Below are 22,914 nucleotides of genomic sequence, written 5' to 3' on the forward strand. Positions count from 1 at the left end.
TATGTGCACGGTTTCAGAACTCCAAAGGAAATCGGCCAATGACAATTTTTCTCCAGCAAAATGTTTCAGTAACACTTGGGTCCAGAGCAGTGATTCTCAACCTTCCCTTCCCACCCACATCCCACCTTAAGCAATCCCTTAGGATTGGCATCAGAGCCTCGATGGCAGAGGAATTACTTAAAGTGGTCTGTGAGTGGAAAGAAAAAGGATAAGAACCACTGGTTTAGATAGTCTACAATGCATAATGTTTTAACAAAATTAATCTTCCATTTATCTGATAAATACAGAACATATTTTTAAGAATTGTCCACCAGGTGAAGGAATATGGTGTTTAAAAAGCACGACAGCCTTCAGAACTATCCACACAACTCCTCCAAACTCCACATCATCTGCAGACTTACTGACCCATCCTTCCTCTTCTTCATATTGGTCATCTATAAAAATCAAAAAGAGCAGGGGTTCCCAGAACCGATCCTTGCAGAACTGTTCTCCCTGTGAAGTTCCCCCGGTGCTGCAGTATCCTGCCACATCCCTTGGATTGGGGGTCGGCAAACTTTTTAAATCATCGACCTCTTCATGGAATCCTTGATCTCTCATCAACCCCCAAGAGGGTAAAATAAATAAATAAATTTTACCAGTGATACATTTCTCTACAGCCGAGACATTTATCGACCCCTTGACCATCGACCCCCAGGGGTCAATATGGACCACTTTGCCGGCCCCTGCCTTAAAAGAACATGCATCTGGGGAGTCACGTGATGGAGTAGTGGCCGGTAGGGGAACTCCAGCCCTCTCCAGAAAAGTTAAAAAAAGATAGAGAAAAAGCAAAGGCACAAACTTAAAAACCAAAACAAAGTGAAAGTAAAAGTGTGGAGAAAATGGCAGCGAAGAAAGAAAAACCAAAAACAACGGGAAGAAAAGAAGAAGGAAAGACGTTGGAAGAAGAAGGTGAAGGCCTTACCTGTCCGAGGAGGCCCGTCGCGGAGAGAGAGGCCCGCTCCCTCAGGTCAGTGGAAGTCCCGGGCTCGGGACTACAAAAATGGCTCGCAGAGCCGAGTAAAAGTGCGCAACCACGCATGAAAAAAAACACACTGATGGGAGGGGGGAACAGCTGCGGAGTCGATCTCCACAGCTGAGAGAGACACCTGCAACACAGCAGCAGGTGCAGAACACAGACAATAACGACAACAAGAAAGAAGAGGGTAAAAAGAAAACAAGGAAACAACAGATGGTCAACCCAGAGGAAGAAGAAGAAGAACAGAAAGAAGTGGAGGAAGAAGAGAAAGGCAAGACAATGGATGTATCTTTTTTAAAGAATATATGGAATCAGTGAAAGAATGGCAATTACAAGAATTTGATGAGATAAAAAGAAGAATTAAGAATGCAAAAGAAAAAATGAATAAAATGGAAATGGCCATATCAGAGTTGGAAAAAAGAGTGGAAATAATGGAAAAACGAGAAACATTTGTAGATATGGAAGTAGAAGACTTAAAAGAGAAATTAGAAGAATCTAATAAAAAAGCTAAAGAGGCACAGGAGCTGTTAGGTCAGAAGATAGATATAATGGAAAACTATAATAGAAGAAATAATATAAAGATAGTGGGCCTTAAGGAAGATGAAGAAGGCAAGAATATGAGAGAATTTATAAAAGATTGGATCCCCAGGGTCCTGGGAAGACCAGAATTACAGGAAGAAATGGAAATAGAGAGGGCACATAGAACTTTAGCCCCGAAACCACAACCGCAGCAAAAACCAAGATCCATTTTAGTAAAATTCTTAAGATATACAACAAGAGAAAATATATTGGAGAAAGCAATGAAGAAAGTAAGAGAGGACAAAAAGCCACTGGAATATAAAGGTCAAAAATTTTTTTTCTATCCAGACATAAGTCTGGATAAAACGATCTTATGGAAAAAAGGATATAAGTTTATGTTAAGGTACCCAGCGGTACTTAAAATAATTATTCCAGGGCAACAAAACAGACTATTCTCGGATCCAGAGGAAGCAAGGAAATTTGCAGAACAACTAAAAAACAAGCAGAGAGATCAAGACATGTAATAAGAGTAAAAATGACCACGATCTATATGTATGTGTGTAAAGGGGTATATGTGTCCACCATGACTACCAGCCCCCCCACATCTCCATCGGGCACACAAAACTCAAAACGGTCAACCAGTTTACCTATCTTGGCTGCACCATTTCATCAGATGCAAGGATCGACAATGAGATAGACAACAGACTCGCCAAGGCAAATAGCGCCTTTGGAAGACTACACAAAAGAGTCTGGAAAAACAACCAACTGAAAAACCTCACAAAGATAAGCGTATACAGAGCCGTTGTCATACCCACACTCCTGTTCGGCTCCGAATCATGGGTCCTCTACCGGCACCACCTACGGCTCCTAGAACGCTTCCACCAGCGTTGTCTCCGCTCCATCCTCAACATCCATTGGAGCGCTCACACCCCTAACGTCGAGGTACTCGAGATGGCAGAGGTCGACAGCATCGAGTCCACGCTGCTGAAGATCCAGCTGCGCTGGATGGGTCACGTCTCCAGAATGGAGGACCATCGCCTTCCCAAGATCGTATTATATGGCGAGCTCTCCAATGGCCACCGTGACAGAGGTGCACCAAAGAAAAGGTACAAGGACTGCCTAAAGAAATCTCTTGGTACCTGCCACATTGACCACCGCCAGTGGGCTGATAACGCCTCAAACCGTGCATCTTGGCGCCTCACAGTTTGGCGGGCAGCAGCCTCCTTTGAAGAAGACCGCAGAGCCCACCTCACTGACAAAAGGCAAAGGAGGAAAAACCCAACACCCAACCCCAACCAACCAATTTTCCCTTGCAACCGCTGCAATCGTGTCTGCCTGTCCCGCATCGGACTGGTCAGCCACAAACGAGCCTGCAGCTGACGTGGACTTTTTTACCCCCTCCATAAATCTTCGTCCGCGAAGCCAAGCCAAAGAAGAAGATATATAGTGTGCATACATGAATGTATCCGTATTTAGAGGAAAATATATAGAGTATAGACAAGAATTAATAAGGGAGGGAAATGGAATAGAGGGAATAAGGAGGGAATTAAAAGAGTGACCTTTGTTACATATGAAAATTGAAATCTTTTCTGGGGGGGGCTGGGAGGGGAGGAGTTACGGTCACTGCAAAATCAGCTGACGTTTGCGAGTGAATTCGCAGATCCAAATGGAGAGGGGAGATGTGGTTGTCCGACAAGGGATAAAGGACAACTCAGGAGGGGGAGGGGAGAATGGGGTTAAAGAAGTTTTAAATCGGAGAATAAGGAAAATATTTGATGTTTTAGAAATGTTGTCTTATAAAGTGTTCAAAACAAGAAAGCAGAAATGGATAAGAAGGAAAGGTGATGATGGAGAAACGGAAAGGGAAGATAAACAAAGTATAAAATGGCTACGCTGAACTATATGACTTTAAATATTAATGGAATACATAACCAAATTAAAAGGAAGAAACTGCTAAATTTACTGAAAAAAAGAAAAAATTGATATAGCATTTGTGCAAGAAACACATTTAACTGAATTGGAGCACAAGAAATTAAAGAGAGATTGGGTAGGACACGTAACAGCAGCGTCATATAATTCAAAAGCAAGAGGAGTAGCTATATTAATTAGTAAAAATGTGCCAATTAAAATAGAAGAGGAAATAATAGATCCAGCAGGGAGATATGTAATGATAAAATTCAGATATATTCGGAGTTTTGGAATCTACTCAATGTATATTCACCTAACGAAGAAGATCAAAAGTTTATGCAAGATATTTTTTTGAAGATAGCAGATACGCAAGGGAACATATTAATAGGAGGGGATTTCAACCTGAATTTGGATTCAAATATGGACAAAACTGGGGAAAAAATTAACAGAAAGAACAAAGTAACCAAATTTATAATTAAATCGATGGAAGAAATGCAACTTTTGGATATATGGAGGAAACAACACCCAAATGAAAAGGAATATTCATATTACTCGGCTAGACATAAAACATACTCAAGAATAGACCTATTTTTGTTACAGCTCGTATGCAAGATAGAGTAAGAAAAACAGAATATAAAGCTAGAATATTATCGGACCATTCACCCCTGATATTGACAATAAAGTTAGAGGACATCCCTCCAAGAATGTATAGATGGAGATTAAACTCCATTTTACTCAAAAGGCAGGATTTTAGAGAATTAATTGAAAGACAAATTAAAATGTATTTTGAAATAAATACGGAATCAGTGAAAGATAAGTATATACTATGGGATGCAATGAAAGCGTTCATTAGAGGGCAAATAATAAGTTATGTAACCAAGATGAAGAAGGACTATAATCAGGAAACAGAGCAGTTGGAAAGGGAAATAGTAAATATAGAAAAAGAATTAGCAATGAAGGAAGACACAACTAAAAGAAGAGAATTCGCAGATAAAAAAATAAAATATGAAACACTACAAACATATAAGGTGGAGAAGAACATAATGAAGACAAAACAGAAATATTATGAACTAGGGGGAAAAACGCACAAAATTCTAGCATGGCAGCTTAAGACAGAACAAGCTAAGAAAATGGTATTGGCATCAAGGAAAAAAGACAAACAAATCACATATAATCCAAAGGAGATCAAGGAAAACTTTAGAGAATTCTATGAACAATTATACCAAACTGAAAACGAAGGGAAAGAAGACAAAATGGATGAATTTTTAACTAAAATTGAACTACCGAAATTACAAATAGAGGAACAAAATAAATTAACAGAACCATTTGAAATAGTAGAAATACAAGAGATAATAAAAAAATTACCAAATAATAAAACACCAGGAGAGGATGGATTCCCAATAGAATTCTATAAAACATTTAAAGATTTATTAATTCCTCCCCTCCTGGAAGTAATCAACCAGATTGATAAAACACAAAGCTTACCAGATTCATGTAAAACAGCAATAATTACAATAATACTAAAGTAAGGGAAAGATCCACTAACACCAGCGTCATATAGACCAATATCATTACTTAACACAGATTATAAGATAATAGCTAAACTATTAGCAAACAGATTAGCAGAGTATGTACCGTAAATGGTAAATCTAGACCAAACTGGATTTATTAAAAAAAGATGCACAACAGACAATATTTGTAAATTTATTAACTTAATTCATGCAGTAGAAGGGAGTAAAGCGCCAACAGTAGCAGTTGCTTTAGACGCAGAGAAGGCCTTTGACAGAGTAGAATGGAATTATTTATTCAAAGTATTGCAAAAATTCAGTTTACCAGAGAAGTATATTAATTGGATTAAAGCATTATATAAGGGACCATTGGCGAAAGTGACAGTAAATGGATATATATCAAAGCAATTTAACTTAAGCAGATCAACACGGCAGGGATGCCCACTATCACCCTTATTGTTCGCGTTAGCTATAGAACCACTAGCAAAATTGATAAGAACAGAAAATAAAATAAAAGGGATAAAAATAAAAGACAAGGAATATAAAATCAGTTTATTTGCGAATGATGTTATAGTATACTTAACAGAACCAGAACTATGAATAAAAGAATTATATAAGAAATTGAAGGAATATGGAGAAGTGTCGGGTTACAAGATCAACGTAAATAAAAGTGATGCAATGCCTATGAATAATGCGGATTTCTCAAAATTTAAGAAGGAATCACCATTTAGATGGCAAATGCAAGCAATAAGATACCTAGGTGTACAAATAAACAAAAATCTAGGCCAATTATATAAACTCAATTATAATCCACTAATGAAAAAATTACAGGACAATTTAGAGCATTGGAAAGATTTACCACTAACACTGATAGGAAGGATAAACTGTATTAAAACGAACATTTTTCCAAGGATATTATACCTATTTCAGGCATTGCCACAGAGAAATTCTTCAAGGAGTTAAAGAAAATAATAAGGAAATTTTTATGGAAAGGGGGAAAACCGAGTATAGCACTAGATAAATTAACAGAATGGTATAAACAAGGAGGTTTACACCTGCCAAACTTTAAAAATTATTACAGAGCTGCACAATTAAGATACCTATCAGATTTTTATCAAACAAGGGAAAAGCCAGATTGGACTAGATTAGAATTAGATAAGATAGGGGAAAAGATACCTGAACACATATTATATAAATGGGATGAAAAATTGGTACAACATAGAAGTTCTCCAGTATTACATCATCTACTCAATATTTGGAAGAAGATTCATGAAGAAAGAAATAAAACAAATTATCAATTGCCAAAACTAATATTGACGCAAAACAAGTTACTCCCTTTTACAATAGATAACCTTTCCTTTAGAGAATGGGAGAAAAAAGGGATCAAAAGAATAGAAAATTGTTTTTCAGGAAATAGATTCTTATCCTTTGAACAAATGAAAGATAAATACAATATAACTCAAGATACAGCGCTGGCATATTACCAGTTGAGATCCAACTTGAAGGATAAATTAGGAAGCAGTTTGAGTTTGCCAGAGGGAAGTAACTTTGAATATGTGATTACAGATACAATGATAATCAAAAGATTTATAACAAATATGTATATTAAACTGCAAGAAAAGGAGAATGAGGAAACAAATGGTAAAACTAAACAAAAATGGGAACAAGATTTAAATATAAAGATAAAAAAGGAAACATGGGAGAAGTTATGCTCTGGAACGATGAGAAATACAATAAATACAAGGTTACGTATGATACAATATAACTGGATACACAGGCTATACATTACACCTCAAAAGTTAAATAAATGAGACCCAACAGTATCTGACAGATGTTTTCGATGTAAAAAAAGAAATGGGAACAACAATTCATGCAATCTGGACATGTGAGAGAGTAGAAAAATTTTGGGATGATCTCAATCAGATATTAAATAAAATAACAGAAAACAATATACCAAAGAATCCAGAGATCTTCCTCCTAAGTAACATAAAAAACAAAGAATTTGGAATTGATTTGGAGGATGCACAAAAAAGATTTGTTGAGACAGCTCTAGCCGTAGCAAAAAAATGTATTATGTCAACCTGGAAATTGGAAGATAATTTGAAAATACAACAATGGTATATAGAAATGAATAAATGTATTCCATTAGAAAAAATAACATATAGTTTAAGAAATAATATTGAAATATTCGAACAAATATGGGAGCCTTACATTAAACACAATAGCGAAAACCTACCGGGGACAATCACTACCTAAGTTAACGGAAGGAAAAGGAAATGAAAAGAATGGACTCAGTGGAATTTCTGGTGTATTTTTATTGAATGACAACATTGTCTGACTGGTTTAATGTATCCTAGATTTTATACCTTAAATGGACGGGAGGGGGGAGGTAGGGAGGGTGGGATGGGAGGAGGGAGGTGGGGGGGAGAAAATGGCACTGTATATGTGTGAAAAGGAAAAAGTGTGTATCATGGTTAATGCGATTTATGGTGTGAAAAATATCGCAAATAGCGCCTTTGGAAGACTACACAAAAGAGTCTGGAAAAACAACCAACTGAAAAACCTCACAAAGATAAGCGTATACAGAGCCGTTGTCATACCCACACTCCTGTTCGGCTCCGAATCATGGGTCATCTACCGGCACCACCTACGGCTCCTAGAACGCTTCCACCAGCGTTGTCTCCGCTCCATCCTCAACATCCATTGGAGCGCTTACACCCCTAACGTCGAAGTACTCGAGATGGCAGAGGTCGACAGCATCGAGTCCACGCTGCTGAAGATCCAGCTGCGCTGGATGGGTCACGTCTCCAGAATGGAAGACCATCGCCTTCCCAAGATCCTGTTATATGGCGAGCTCTCCACTGGCCACCGTGACAGAGGTGCACCAAAGAAAAGGTACAAGGACTGCCTAAAGAAATCTCTTGGTGCCTGCCACATTGACCACCTCCAGTGGGCTGATATCGCCTCAAACCGTGCATCTTGGCGCCTCACAGTTTGGCGGGCAGCAACCTCCTTTGAAGAAGACCGCAGAGCCCACCTCACGAACAAAAGGCAAAGGAGGAAAAACCCAACACCCAACCCCAACCAACCAATTTTCCCTTGCAACCGCTGCAATCGTGTCTGCCTGTCCCGCATCGGACTTGTCAGCCACAAACGAGCCTGCAGCTGACGTGGACTTTTTACCCCCTCCATAAATCTTCGTCCGCGAAGCCAAGCCAAAGAAAAGGTGTGAAAAATAAAAAAAAATTTTAAAAAAAGGAGTTAAAGAAAATAATAAGGAAATTTTTATGGAAAGGGGGGAAACCAAGGATAGCACTAGATAAATTAACAGAATGGTATAAACAAGGAGGCTTACAACTGCCAAACTTTAAAAATTATTATAGAGCTGCACAATTAAGATACCTATCAGATTTTTATCAAAGAAGGGAAAAGCCAGATTGGACTAGATTAGAATTAGATAAAATAGGGGAAAAGATACCTGAACACATATTATATAAATGGGGTGAAAAATTGGTACAACATAGAAGTTCTCCAGTATTACATCATCTACTCAATATTTGGAAAAAGTTTCATGTAGAAAGGAATAAAACAAATTATCAATTACCAAAACTAATATTGACGCAAAATAAGTTACTCCCTTTTACAATAGATAAACTTTCCTTTAGAGAATGGGAGAAAAAAGGGATCAAAAGAATAGAAAATTGTTTTTCAGGAAATAGATTATTATCCTTTGAACAAATGAAAGATAAAAACAATATAACTCAAGATACAGTGCTGGCATATAACCAATTGAGATCCTACTTGAAGGACAAATTAGGAAGCAGTCTGAGTTTACCAGAGGGAAGTAACTTTGAATATGTGATTACAGATACAATGACAATCAAAAGATTTATAACAAATATGTATATTAAACTGCAAGAAAAGGAGAATGAGGAAACAAGTGGTAAAACTAAACAAAAATGGGAACAAGATTTAAATATAAAGATAAAAAAGGAAACATCGGAGAAGTTATGTTCTGGAACGATGAGAAATACAATAAATACGAGGTTACGTATGATACAATATAACTGGATACACAGGCTATACATTACACCTCAAAAGTTAAATAAATGGGACCCAACAGTATCTGACAGATGTTTTCGATGTAAAAAAGAAATGGGAACAACAATTCATGCAATCTGGACATGTGAGAAAGTAGAAAAATTTTGGGAAGATCTAAACCAAATATTAAATAAAATTACAGAAAACAATATACCAAAGAATCCAGAGATCTTCCTCCTAAGTAACATAAAAAACAAAGAATTTGGAATTGATTTGGATGGTGCACAAAAAAGATTTGTTAAGATAGCTCTAGCCGTAGCAAAAAAATGTATTATGTCAACCTGGAAATTGGAAGATAATTTGAAAATACAACAATGGTATATAGAAATGAATAAATGTATTTCATTAGAAAAAATAACATATAGTTTAAGAAATAATATTGAAATATTTGAACAAATATGGGAGCCTTACATGAATCACAATAGAGAAAACCTACCGGGGACATTCACTACCTAAATTAACGAAAGGAGAAGGAAATGAAAAGAATTGACTCAGAGGAATTTCTTGTTTATTTTTATTGAATGACAACATTGTTTGACTGGTTTAATGTATCCTAGATTTTGTACTTTAAATGGACGGGGGGTGGGAGGTAGGGAGGGTGGGATGGGAGGGGGGGGGGGAGAAAAAGGCACTGTATATATTTGAAAAGGAAAAAGTGTGTATCATGGTTAATGTGGTTTATGGTGTGAAAAATAAAAAATTTAAAAAAAAAGAACATGCATCTTAATTAGCTGCAATAAATCACCCATGGTGAAGGAGGAGAGTTGAGGGCAGCAGGTTATCAATCAGCATGTGAAAGAGAATGGGTTACAGGGAAATGCAGATGGACAGGATTGATGAGAGTGCTCTGTGAGCAGTATACACTCAATGGGCTGAATGGCCTATATTGTCAGAAGATCAAACATAATAGTCTGGATGGCTGCCATTTCCTTGCAGAGCAGATAGCAAGTTGAGGTGGGTGGTGGAGGGGAAACAGTTTCCTTGTTGCCCTGGATTCAATATCACAAGGATGAATCTGGGAATTAGAGGGTTATCATATGAGGAAGGTTTGACGGCTCTTGGCCTGTGCTCACTGGAATTTAGGAGAATGAAGGGGGAATCTCATTGAAACATTTCGAATGTTGAAAGACGTGGACAGAGTAGATGGAGAAAGGTTGTTTCCCACGGTGAGGGAGTCTAGGGCAAGAGGGGACAATTTCAGGATTGAAGGATGTCCGCTTAGAACAGAGACGAGGAGGAATTTTTTTCAGCCAGAGGGTGGCGAATCTGTGGAATTTGTTGCCACAGATGGGCGTGGAGGTCAGTGGGTGTACTTAAGGCAGAGATTGTTAGGTTCTTGATGAGCCAGGGCATCAAAGGTTACGGGGAGAAGATCGGGCAGTGGGGCTGAGTGGGGAAGATGGATCAGCTCGTGATTGAATGGCAGAGCAGACCTGATGGGCTGAATGGCCTATTTCTGCTCCTACAGTGTCTGGTACAAAGACACTTTTTTCCCTTTATTTGCCCCTGTGTTCCACAGTTTCCAATTTGTAATCAGTCCATTCACATGTGATTAAAGTGCACATTTCAGATTTATTCTAAGTTATTTGTACACATTTTGGTTTAACCATGGAGAAATTACAGCCCTTTTTATCCATAGTCCCATCATTTGAGAACACAATATCGTTTGGGACATTTGGCTTCACAGGTGTTTGTGAGAACACCTTTTTTTACTTTAATTGGCACAACTCTGGTCTTCGTGTAGAAAGACGGCAACCACAGACTCCAAACACTTTGAGAAAGCCTAACTCACCAATGAACCAATTAAACACACTTAAAACTGTGGAGTACATGGGCAAATAAAGGAAAAAAAGAATCCTTGTCCAAAACATCAGAGAGGGCCCCGCATGTCTTTTTATGGTGTTAATGATATTACTAACAACAACAGAAAGTCTGATTCAAGATTATGCTTTTCTCCGTCGTTACCATTGTACAGTTTGTGGGAGTTTGCTGTGTGGTAAGAGGCAGCTACGTTCCAGTGTTGTGGCAGTGGCTGGGTTGAAAATGTACTTTACAGAATACAAGAGCTAGTCCGCTCTTCCTTCAGCTTAAGGCTTTGATTGAGCCCTCATGAACTTCTTAAATTCAGAGCAGCTTAGAGGGTGTGTTAGCCCGACACTAAATCCATGCTAATCGGCTGTGAGAGGGTCAGCCCTTTCATCCTGCATATTCCTGTCAGCGCTGCCCAGCCTTGGAGTTTGCGCTGTGTCCCTCAGACCACCAGGGTTTGCTCCCCGGTGTGTTCCTCCGTCCCCGAGGGTTAACAGGCCACTCGGTATCGGTTGTCCCTGTGATAACTGCGGGTGATTGGAAGCAGTCGCCCACCTCTGCTGAATGCAGATTCGCACAGTGTGGAGAAGGTTCCTTGTCACGGTCGATTACGCAAAGACTGCAACTGAAGGCTTTTATTAGCAAGAGATGGACAGCATCCCTCAAGTTGCTGGCTCACACTGACCTGGACTTGAACTGGGGGCAGGGTTGTGGCATGATATCGTTTATGGGGGATAAAGGGAAGGAGTCACGAGCCGACCAGTGAGAGCAAGGTCTCAAACATAAAAGGTCATATCATCTACCTACACAATAGTGGTCTCACCATATTCACCCCCTCTTTTAAAAGAAGTCCTGGAGGGGTGTGTGGTGCAGTCAGGTGCCCTCATAAGTTCACTCTATCCGGTAGCCTCTTTTGGCGTTGTGACCAGCATGCCCCTGTCCAGGGGTCTGTGGTGGTCTCCGTCGGCTGTGGCTGTTCCACCTCGGATGGCCTGGCGGGAGGCTTGGTTGAGCCAGTGGGGGTGGGGGGGGGGGGTGGTAAATGGGCACATGTGTGTCGGCTGGCAAATTGGCCAAGGTGGTGGGGGGTGAGGGATCTGAGGCCCTGGAGAGCTGGGGGTGGCATACCTGTCAGCTGGTTGAGGGGGGGGCTGTCCACATGCACCCGCATGAGCCAGGTCCCAGATGGATGCTGTGCCCTCGCGTCCGTCCGGGGATGCCACATACTGTGGGTTAGCATGGAGCAGTTGGACCCTCTTGACCAGAGGGTCGGACATGGGTCATCACGTGCTTGTGAAGTAGGATGGGCCCGGAGAATATCAGCCAGGTGGGTACAGTCGTTCCTGACGCCGACCTCCTGGGGAATGTAAAGAGTCTCTCGTGAGGTGTCTCACTGGTGACCGTACACAGGAAGGACCAGGTAGCGTGGAGGGCCTCTGGGAGGACTTCTTTCCAGTGGGGGACAGGGAGGCCATTGGACTTTAAGGCCAGTAGTATTGCCTTCCAGACCGTGCCATTCTCCTGCTCCACCTAGCATTTCCCTTTAGGGTTATAGCTGGTGGTCCAGCTGGAGGCAATGCCCTTGGACAGCAAATATTGGTGCAGCTTGTTGCTCTTGAAAGACGAACTCCTTTCGCTGTGGATGTAGCAGGGGTATCTGAAAATGGTGAACAGGTTGTTGAGAGCCTTTATGATAGTAGCTGAGGTCATGTTCGGGCAGTGGATGGCGAAGAGGAACCTTGAATACTCATCGATGATGTTGATGAAGTACACATTGTGGTTCGTGGAGGGCAGGGGTCCTTTGAAGTCCATACTCAGACATTCAAAGGGGCGAGTGGCCTTGATCAGGTGTGACTGATCGGGCTGGTAGAAGCGCGGTTTGCACTCTGCATAGATTCGGCAATTTTAGGTCAGCATCCTGATGTCCTCAATGGAGTAGGGGAGATTACAGGCCTTGATGAAGTGAAAAAAATTGGGTGGTTTCAGGGTAGCAGAAGCCATCATGCAGTGCCTGCAACCAATCCATCTGCGCACAGGCACACGTCCCTTGAGACAGGGCGTCAGGAGGCTCATTCAGCTTTCCAGGCCGGTACACTATGTCGTAATTGTAGATGAAGAGCTTGATTTTCCACCTCAGTATTTTATTGTTTTTGATTTAACTTCTGCTGGTTGTTGAACATGAAGGTGACTGCCCTTTAGACAGTCAGCAGGGTAAAATGCTTTCTAGTGAGATAATGCCTCCAGTGCCGTACCACTTCATCAATAGCCTGGGCCTCTTTCTCAATGGAGGAGTCCAAATCTCAGGGCCCTGGAGGGTGCATGAATAAAATGTTATGCCTTGTTAAGTGTGGTGGCCAAGGCAAATTCCAATGCACCACTCCCCACCTGGAATGGGGCAGATTCGTCCACTGCATGCATCGTGGCCTTTGCAATGTCGACTTTGAGACAGTTGAATGTTTCATGGGCTTCTGCCAACAGGGGGACAATGGTGGCCCTGATAAGGGAAAGGGTCTTTTTCGTGTAGCTGGGAATCCACTGAGTGTAATAAGAGAAAAACCCCAGACACCTTTTCAGGGCCTTGAACCAGTGAGGGGTGGTTGGAAGTTCTAACAAAGGCGCATGCAGTCAAGGTCAGGGCTGATGACTCCAGTCTCCACCATGCAGCCTAGTATAGCCAGGCAACGTGTGCTGAAGACACACTTCCCTGTGTTGTACGTCAGATTGAGGCGGAGGAACTTTTGGAGATTCTCATCATGGTCCTGCAGGTCATGGTTGCAGATGGTGATATTATCGAGGTATGGGAAAGTGGCTCGCAACCCGTGTTAGTGCACTATCCGATCTATCTCCTTATGGAAGACAGACACCCATTCGTGACTCCAAAACGGACTCTAAGAAAGTGGTACAGTCATCCATCTGCCTCAGAAGCAGTGTACTGTCAGTCCTCGGGGCGAATGGGGAGCTGGTGATAGGCAGTCGTAAGGCCTATGGTCGAGAACACCCAATATTGGGTGATCTGATTCACCATGTCGGAAATGCAGGGTAGGGGGTATGCATCGAGCCGGATGAACCTGTTGATGGTCTGGGGATAGTCTATGAACATCCGGTGATTCTCCCCTCTTTTCCCGTCTTGGGCTCTCCAGGGGCTCGTACTCTGCTCTATCTAGAAGGCATCTCACCTTGGACTTAATAAATCCCCCGTCTCCAGGACTATATCGCCGACTTTTAATAGCGACGGGCTTACAGTCTGGGGTGAGGTGAACGAATAGGTGGGGAGGGGGGGGTGATCCAAAGTGTGGAGAGGCCACGTATCAGCTGTGGTGATTGGGTTTGGGCCTGTTGGTCGGCCACATGGTGAGGGAGGTGTAACTGCTCGTTAACAGACCGCAAGAGGAGGGTGGGCCAGGTTGGGCCCTGTCATACTCCATGTCATTCTTTAAGTTGTACTGGAAGTCTAACCCAAGTAAGGCAGGAGCGCAGAGCTGTGGCAGTACTAGGAGCTTGATGTCACGGTAGACCTTGTCTCGGATAGTCAGTCTCACAGTACAACTGCCACGATTTGGATTAGGAGGCCAGGTAGACACTTTCCCTCTCGGGCTGCTCCCCGAGGGAGTAGTGCTGAACAGTGTTCGGGTGAATGAAGCACACAGCTCCCACTGTTGAATAGGCAGGCAGTGGGGCGGCTGTTTACCTGGACGTCCATCATGGTTCTGGAAAGTTAGTGCGGTGTGCGTTGATCCAGGGATACTGATGTCAGCTTGTCATCTGAGGAATTCCATTGGTTGCTGATGATCCAATAAGATGGTAGCCCCCATGCCAAGCACGTGGCCCGGTCATCATTTGCCAGAAGGGAAGAGGAGGTAGACAGAAGTGGTGTCATCACGGTCACTGACCTCCGTGGCATGCATGCACGGGCGTTCCAGGTCCCTGGAAGTGGCAACGGAAGTGACTGTATTAAAGATGGTGGCCCCAGTTCGCGCAAGGCTTGGGGTCTTGCTCAGACTGACAGCATTTCGTGAAGCGTTCGGATGGTCGCTAACAGCTGCGGAGGTCAGCTCAAGTCGGGAGGATGTTTGCGATCCTGTCTCCCAAGATGGTGGCCGCGTGTTCACTGGAGAACGATCCCGCGTTGTGGATGGCTACTTGCAGTGTGTTTGCCAGTCGATGGTTTCACTCTTTTCTGCTCAAGTAGCCTCTGCCTCACGTAATCAGAGCGGGCACCTGCACTACAGGCCTTTCTGATCAGCAGCGGGGTGCGCTGCTCTGCACTCACAGCCTGGCAGGTGCAGACCCTCGCAAGCTCCTGCAGGGCCCTGACAAAGTCATTGAATGTTTCCCCGGGTCGCTGCCTGCGGGAGTGGAGTACATGCCACACATAGACTTCATTCACCTGGACTTTATAATGGTCAGGGTGTCCATGGTCTGGGAGTCCCGGACCATCCAGTAGACTCAGTGCCTGATGTACGAAAATAGCAGATGGAGCCCGTCTTCGTCGTCCTGGATCACAGCTGCGGAGGCTGCGAGGAACCTTTCAAAACAGCGGCACCAGAACACAAATTTGTTGGCTGCTTTGGGTTCTCTTGGGGTCGATCTCCAGCTTCAAATAGTTGTCCATGTTCTGAAGAAACAAGGTCTTACTAATAAAATTGATGCACGATCAATTACACAAAGACTAAAGTTACTGGAACCAAAGGCTTTTATTAGCTGGAGATAGACAACATGCCTTGTCTTGTTGGCTCTCATTGACCCGGACTCGAACTGGGGGCATGACGGTCTTTATGGGGGAGAAAGGAGAGGAGTCACGAGCCAGCAGGGTCAAACATAAAAGGTGACAGCATGACGGAGGACTCTCTGATCTACGGACTGCTCCCAGGGACGCTCATAGAGTCTGACGTCCAGAACTGCTGGAAGACCATCAACTCGATGAAAGCCACACTCTGGCCTGCCCGAAACCAGTTGGTCTTCCAGCGCGCGGAGATGTCAGTGAGGAAACGCTGCTGACGGCCACATTCCAGGCTGCAGAAATACATGATGAGGGGCACGCTGAGGCTTGGTGCAGACAACGTGAGGGCGTGGTGGAGAAGGACCACAGTCTAGAATCCTCCCCTTAGTGGGCACTAAGGGGTTGAGACCGGCGGGGGGGGGGGGGGAGATGTCCCTCAAACAACAGAGAGCTGGGGGAAGGTGCCACAGTGGTGGTCATGGTGTAAATAGAAATGAATAACAATGGGAACAGACTCTGAACGGGGTTTCCTTTGAGTATAATTTATCATGAATAAAGTCTATTTTTGGTTTAAAAATGTCAATAAAAATCAATGGGACACTTGGTGGGAGAATAAATGCAAGGGTTTGGAGAGATAACAGGGAGAATGGGAGCTCTGGGTTTGCTCATCAATTAAAAAGCAATACCAGGATCCTCGTGGTCAAATTAAAAGTAGAACACAGAAGTCTGCAGATGCCGTGGTTGAAGATCAAACAGCTAACTATATAGCAAAGGTAAAGATACATAACCAACGTTTTGGGCTTGAAGGTTTGGAAAAATGTCAGGCCTGAACAAAATGGTGAGGACGGGGGAGCAGGGTCCCACAGGCAGGAGGTCATAGGTGGATAAGAGAGGGAGGGCAAAGCAGCAAGTGGGTGGGGGGGGGGGGGTTGGGAATGGCTCTGTTAATGGAGAGGGAAGGGGGTGGAGAGCTAGAGGAAAGGAGACAAAAGCCACTTTCAGGTGGCCAGAATACCCAACTGTAAAGCCGCCTATTTTACCCCAATGTGGCTGTCGGGTGGCCACCTGAAAGTGGAGAACCCAGCCCCAAGGAGCACTTACATATCTCCGGCTCGGACCATCCCCCTGAACACCTGAACACAGCAGTGACTACAGAAACCTGGGGTCTACGAATGGTGCACATATGTACAAGGCATTTCAACGCAATTAGGAAAACAGTCAAGAAATTATTAACTCTACTCTACAATGTAATTTGATTTACTTGCGCTAGTGATGGCCATCCATTCATTACCACACGAACAGAAGTACTCTGATATATGCAATACAGAGGCGTGCAATTCCTTAGCAGTCGTCACAATTTTCCCACCCGCGGCGCCAGCCAGCACTTCAAACAAAGTTTGTATTTTCTTTTTTTTTTAAATAATTTTCTTCCACCGTCCTTTGCTTTCTGCAAATGTATTAGTGTATGCTTTCTTAAAGTGGTCTCCCTGTTGGGTGCGTGTCAAGGATTGAGATCAGTGAAGTGGTTCTCTCTAGGTACAGAAGCGAGTTTCCTAAATATGCTCACAGGACACAGATGGTCTACAGGACCCTGGCGTTCACTCGGAAGCAGCTCTCCTTCATCCGACATGTTCAGGCGACAGAAAGGCGTCTTCTCCGCGGCCACCTGAACGTCCCAGCTGCACTCCCCCAGCTGTGCCTGCTGGCGCATTATCTGCACCCGAGCACCTGAAAGCTGCTAAAGAGAAAGGGGAGGGAGAACGGAGAGTGGGCTACTAGTGGCCAAATGACCTCTCATTATACGTGGTGGGTGTGGACTCAATCTTGAGTTTTAAGAATAAATAAAAAATAGAAATATTTTTGGGAGATAGACTGGGAAAGTTTAGAGTAGGTTGCATACAAATACTTTAAAACAGATCTTATTTGAAATACTGGAGACTTCGTGTCCACAGTGACTTTTACTTTGAAGAAAGGCCTATGGAGATTTCACAAGTAGGTGTTAATTGGGCTGATGTTGGAATAAATGGAGCATTATCTTTTAAACAGAAGAGACACGTGGCTTCTCACACCTTTTTGCAGGAGGACATTGATGGGTTCCTGTTTACCTAAAAGCAACAGATGAATGAGAAGTTTGGCTCCTAGTGTTTGCTGGAGACAGTCATGTAGTTTTGCAAGCAGAGAGGGTCAAACAGGCTGGACCAGCCTCCTTGAGTGTGTGTGTGTGTGTGTGTGTGTGTGTGTGTGTGTGTGTGTGTGTGTGTGTGTGTGTGTGTGTGTGTGTGTGTGTTTTGACCAGGGGAGCAGCTGGAACTGAAACAGAAGCTCCAGTGTGGAAGATGGCCTAGTCACAGTCCTGTGGTTCATGCAAGAGGAGAGGACTGGCTGTCTAATGTTTCACTATAAGTGAAACATAAAGGAACCCTGAAAGAAAGAGGTGATCATCTGGAGAACCCTGATGGGGCAAGTTTAATCAGCAAGGCAGTGGAGTGGCTGATGGAAGTACATCAGTTGTGGATGTCCTGGAACAACAAATCTCTCTCTGAAAACTGAGCGGTCACCATTTACCTTTCGAGCACCAAAGCCTGGTGAACTTTATACATGTTAAATTCTGTGCACAGTATAAGAATTACCTGCAACCAGTGAACTTGGAGGAATGAGAAGTGAGATTGGACTGTGAACCAAAGAACTTACACACACATTACACACATGTGTGCTTAGAATTATAAGGGGGTTAAGTTAGGTAAAGTAAGTTAAATTTGATTCTGTCTTCATGTTTAAAGATCATTAAAATCAACTTTTTTTAAAGTAACAATTTGTCGATGAATATCTATTGCTGCTGGGTTTTGGGGTCCTTTGGGATCGTAACAATAGATACGTAGATGGGAGAGGTCTGGAGGGTTATAGAACGGGAGCAGGTTATTGGGACTAGCTGAGGAACAGACTAGAAGGGCCAAATCACCTGTTTTCTGTGCTCCTATGAACAACGCAGGTACTTACTGCAGTCAAAAGTAGTATGAGTGTAATTGTCGACCACCCCCCTTAAGTTTTACCCTAAAAATTGATCCACTAAATTCGACTCTTACCCACATAAATACGGTAAATTTTATTGAATTTAGCATGTTTAATCACATCATGATACTGACACATTGGTTTAGTTCAACCGACCTAAAAATGTTTTGCCGCGATTTTCGTTTGTACTCAGCATCTGATGCCTCTCCTGTCAGTGCCCAACAATAGTCGGGCAGTGTTGATGGATTTTCAATGACATGTTGAACTTCATGGTTTTGTCTGCTTGAAGTCAACTTCAGATGTGGCAGGAAATCACAAGAATAAGTTGTATCTAAAAAACGGTACATGATGGGAAACTTTTAAGATAATTTTCATGATCAGCAACCCAAAGTCCATAAAAACACCCAAAAGTGGTCAAAAGTGTTGTCCTGTGCTTCCGAAAGCCACCAGTGAGCTTGGCTCTGATTGAAGCCTCCCTTAGCCCTGTCCATACATGCCATCCACCAGAGCAACTTTCCCCCACTGGACCCGCATCCTGGTGTGGGAGACGATTCCCTCTCAGTCAAAAGGTAGTCCCCAGGTGTGCACCTGCCTTGTTACAGTTGGGCGCTGATCTCCAAACTCTCTCTGGCCTCTTCCAGATGAATCGGCCAATCCAGGTGAAGCCAGCGGACAGCGAAGGTCGCGGAGGTAAGAGCTCTTGTGGTTTCCCCTCTCCTCTGAGCACTGGGCAGCGAGGAACTCTCCCTCCTCTGGCTGAGGGCTCTTTAGATCAGTACCATTTCCAACCGCAACCCAACCGCCCAGTGTGAGCAAGGATCAGCCGCCGCACTGCCAGAGCCACCAAACTAGGTCACCACTGGAGAATGAGGAGGTCACCATGTTGTAACATAGAATAGTCCAGCACAGTACAGGCCTTTCGGCCCACAACATCATGCCAACTTATCTAAATCTACTAAACAATCTAACCATTCCCTACCTCACACTCATAACCCACTATTTTTCCTTCATCCATGTGCTGAAGAACAGTAAAATACGACAGCACTGTAAACAGGCCACTTGGCCCCTCTAGTCTGTGCCAACCATCATCTCCCTAATCCCACTGACCTGCTCCCTATTGTTCCAGCCTCCATCACCACCACCCCTGGCAATGTATCTAGGCACCCATTGCTCTCTGTGTTCAAAATTCCTACCCCTGAGGCCTCCTCTAAACTTTCCACCCCTCACCTTAGTCGTCCTCTGGTGTTTGCTATTCCTGCCCTTGGAAACAGGCACTGGCTGTCCACCGTATCTATGCCTTTCATAATCTTGCAAACCTCTTTCATCTACTCATCCTTCTTTGCTCCAAAGAGAAAAGTCCCAGCTCTGCTAACCTGGCTTCATAAGACATATTTTCCAATCCAATGGTAAGTCTCCTCTGCACCTGCTCCACAGCTTCCATATCCTTCCTGTAATGAGGTGACTGAAACTGAACACAATATTCCAAGTGTGGTCCAACCAGAGTATTATGGAGCTCCAACGTTACTTTGCAACTCTTGAACTCAATGCTCCAAGCGTACCACAAGCCTTCTTAACTCTATGCCTCTCATAACATTGGCTAGACCACACTTACTAATGTATACAATTTGAGTCCATCGATAACAGGGGCAGATGTGGTAGCAATAGGAGGGCGGAAGAGATTCACCAGGATGTTGCCCAGAATGGAAGGCTGTAGGTATGAGAGATTGGATCGGCTGGGTTTATTCTCCCTGGAAAGCTGAAGAGTGACCTTGTAGACCAGTGGTTCTCAACCTTTCTCTTTCCACTCACATACCACTTTAAGTAATCCCGATGTCATCAGTGCTCTGTGATTAGTAAGGGATTGCTTAAGGTGGTATGTGGGAGGAAAGGGAAGGTTGGGAATCACTGCTCTGGTCCCAATTGTCACTGAAATATTATGCTTGAGAAAAACTGTCATTGACCACTCAAAAGTGGTCAAAAATTGACCACTTTGTGTCTGACTCCATTTCCTCTGGAGTTATGAAACGGTGCAATGAGGGACGATTAAAAAGTGGGTTTCAAACTTTTTATTCAGGTCAGGTCGGAGAGAGGCGAAGGACTCGTGAAGTGATGCGTACATTCTTTCTGTTGGATCTCCAGCTAAGGGCAGGGGTCTTCACGCAAACTGACGTGAACTGCTAAGGATGAACACAGTTTCTTTACCCCATGGGAAGGCCTAGTCTTTGCCTTCCTGCAGAGGGGGAACACCATCCTTGTGAGGTGGTTGCCTCTGCTCCTTCTCACAATACAAGGGACATGCTTCTTTCCCAAGAATATACTCTCGTGTCCCACCAGCAGGGCTCTGTGTAGTCCACTCTCGCCCTCCAGCAGGTCTATGTGCGTTCACTATCACCCCTCCAGCAGAGCTCTGTGCGACTACTCTCACCCCTCCAGCAGGTCTCTGTGCGACCACTCTCACCTCTCCAGCAGGTCTCTGTGCGACCACTCTCGCCCCTCCAGCAGGGCTCTGTGCATTGACTCTCGCCCCTCCCGCAGGGCTCTGTACGTCCACTCCCGCCCCTCTAGCAGGGCTCTGTGCGTCCACTCCCGCCCCTCCAGCAGGGCTCTGTGCATCCACTCCCGCCCCTCCAGCAGGGCTCTGTACGTCCACTCCCACCCCTCCAGCAGGGCTCTGCGCGTCCACTCCCGCCCCTCCAGCAGGGCTCTGTGCATCCACTCTCACCCCTCCAGCAGGTCTCTGTGCGACCACTCTCGCCCCTCCAGCAGGGCTCTGTACGTCCAATCCCGCCCCTCCAGCAGAGCTCTGTGCGACCACTCTCACCCCTCCAGCAGGTCTCTGTGCGACCACTCTCACCCCTCCAGCAGGTCTCTGTGTGACCACTCTCGCCCCTCCAGCAGGGCTCTGTGCATTGACTCTCGCCCCTCCAGCAGGGCTCTGTACGTCCACTCCCGCCCCTCCAGCAGGGCTCTGTGCGTCCACTCCCGCCCCTCCAGCAGGGGTCTGTCCGTCCACTCCCGCCCCTTCAGCAGGGCTCTGTGCGTCCACTCCCGCCCCTCCAGCAGGGCTCTGTGCGTCCACTCCAGCCCCTCCAGCAGGGCTCTGTGCGTCCACTCCCGCCCCTCCAGCAGGGCTCTGTGCGTCCACTCCCGCCCCTCCAGCAGGGCTCTGTGCGTCCACTCCCGCCGCTCCAGCAGGTCTCTGTCCCATCTCTTGCCACTCCAGCAGGGCTCCATGCGTCCACTCCCACCCCTAGGACTCTGTGCGTCCCATCTGACGCCCCTCCACCAGGTCTCTGTGCGACCACTCTCTCCAGCTTCAGTCTGCATCAGTCCTGCCTCCAATCATGAGTCAGCTCAGTTCTGTCCTCACCCTAGGGAATGGAGGCATGTGACCTGGCAGATGAGGATTTCCAGAATGTTCTGTTACTGTTTTACATTTCCAGAATCTGCAGTGTAACAGATCATTAACCCCAGGAGTGTGTGATGGGACGGTGCAGAGGGAGCTTCACTCTGTGTCTGACCCTGGGAGTGTTTGATGGGATGGTGCGGAGGGAGCTTCACTCTGTGTCTGACCCCAGGAGTGTGTGATGGGACGGTGTGGAGGAAGCTTCTCTCTGTCTCTGACCCTGGGAGTGTGTGAAGGGACGGTGAGGAGGGAGTTTACTCTGTATCTGACCCCGGGAGTGTGTGTTGGGACGGTGTGGAGGGAGATTCACTGTGTCTGACCCCGGGAGTGTGTGATGGGACGGTGCAGAAGGAGTTTCGCTCTGTGTCTGCCTGGGAGTGTATGATGGGACGGTGCGGAGGGAGCTTCACTCTGCGTCTGATCCCGGGAGTGTGTGATTGGACAGTGCGGAGGGTGCTTGACTCTGTGTCTGACCCTGGAACTGTGTGATGGGGCAGTGCGGAGCAAGCTTCACTCTGTGTCTGACTCCAGGATTGTGTGATGGGACGGTGCGGAGGGAGCTTCACTCTATGTCTGACCCCAGGATTGTGTGATGGGACGGTGTGGAGGGAGCTTCACTCTGTGTCTGACACCGGGAATGTGTGATGGGATGGTGCAGAGGGTGCTTCACTCTGTGTCTGACCCCGGGAGTGTGTGATGGGACGATGTGGAGGGAGCTTCACTCTGTGTCTGACCCCGGGAGTGTGTGATGGGATGTTGCAGAGTGAGCTTCACTCTGTGTCTGACACCGGGAGTGTGTGATGGGACAGTGCTGAGGGAGCTTCACTCTGTGTCTGACCCCTGGGAGTTTGATGGGACAGTGCGGAGGGAGCTTCACTCTGTGACTGACCCCGGGAGTGTGTGATGGAACGGTGTGGAG

General features: G+C 44.9%; 1 protein-coding gene across 37 annotated transcripts in view; it reads left to right on the forward strand.

Annotated features, from left to right (window-relative positions):
• The window catches only part of LOC138764490 (CUGBP Elav-like family member 3), a 71,675-nt gene that overhangs the window by 35,850 nt on the left and 12,911 nt on the right, over positions 1-22,914 (forward strand). For 22 of the 37 annotated variants that reach the window (XM_069940510.1, XM_069940511.1, XM_069940514.1 and 19 more), the window contains one exon: positions 19,231-19,294. In XM_069940510.1, the coding sequence (XP_069796611.1) occupies positions 19,231-19,294 (64 nt within the window). Of the gene's footprint in view, positions 1-19,230; positions 19,295-22,914 lie in introns of those variants that run through there. The other 15 variants (XM_069940522.1, XM_069940523.1, XM_069940525.1 and 12 more) reach the window with 1 other exon arrangement.

This window comes from Narcine bancroftii, chromosome 5 (assembly GCF_036971445.1).
Source record: "Narcine bancroftii isolate sNarBan1 chromosome 5, sNarBan1.hap1, whole genome shotgun sequence".
Lineage (NCBI taxonomy): Eukaryota > Metazoa > Chordata > Chondrichthyes > Torpediniformes > Narcinidae > Narcine > Narcine bancroftii.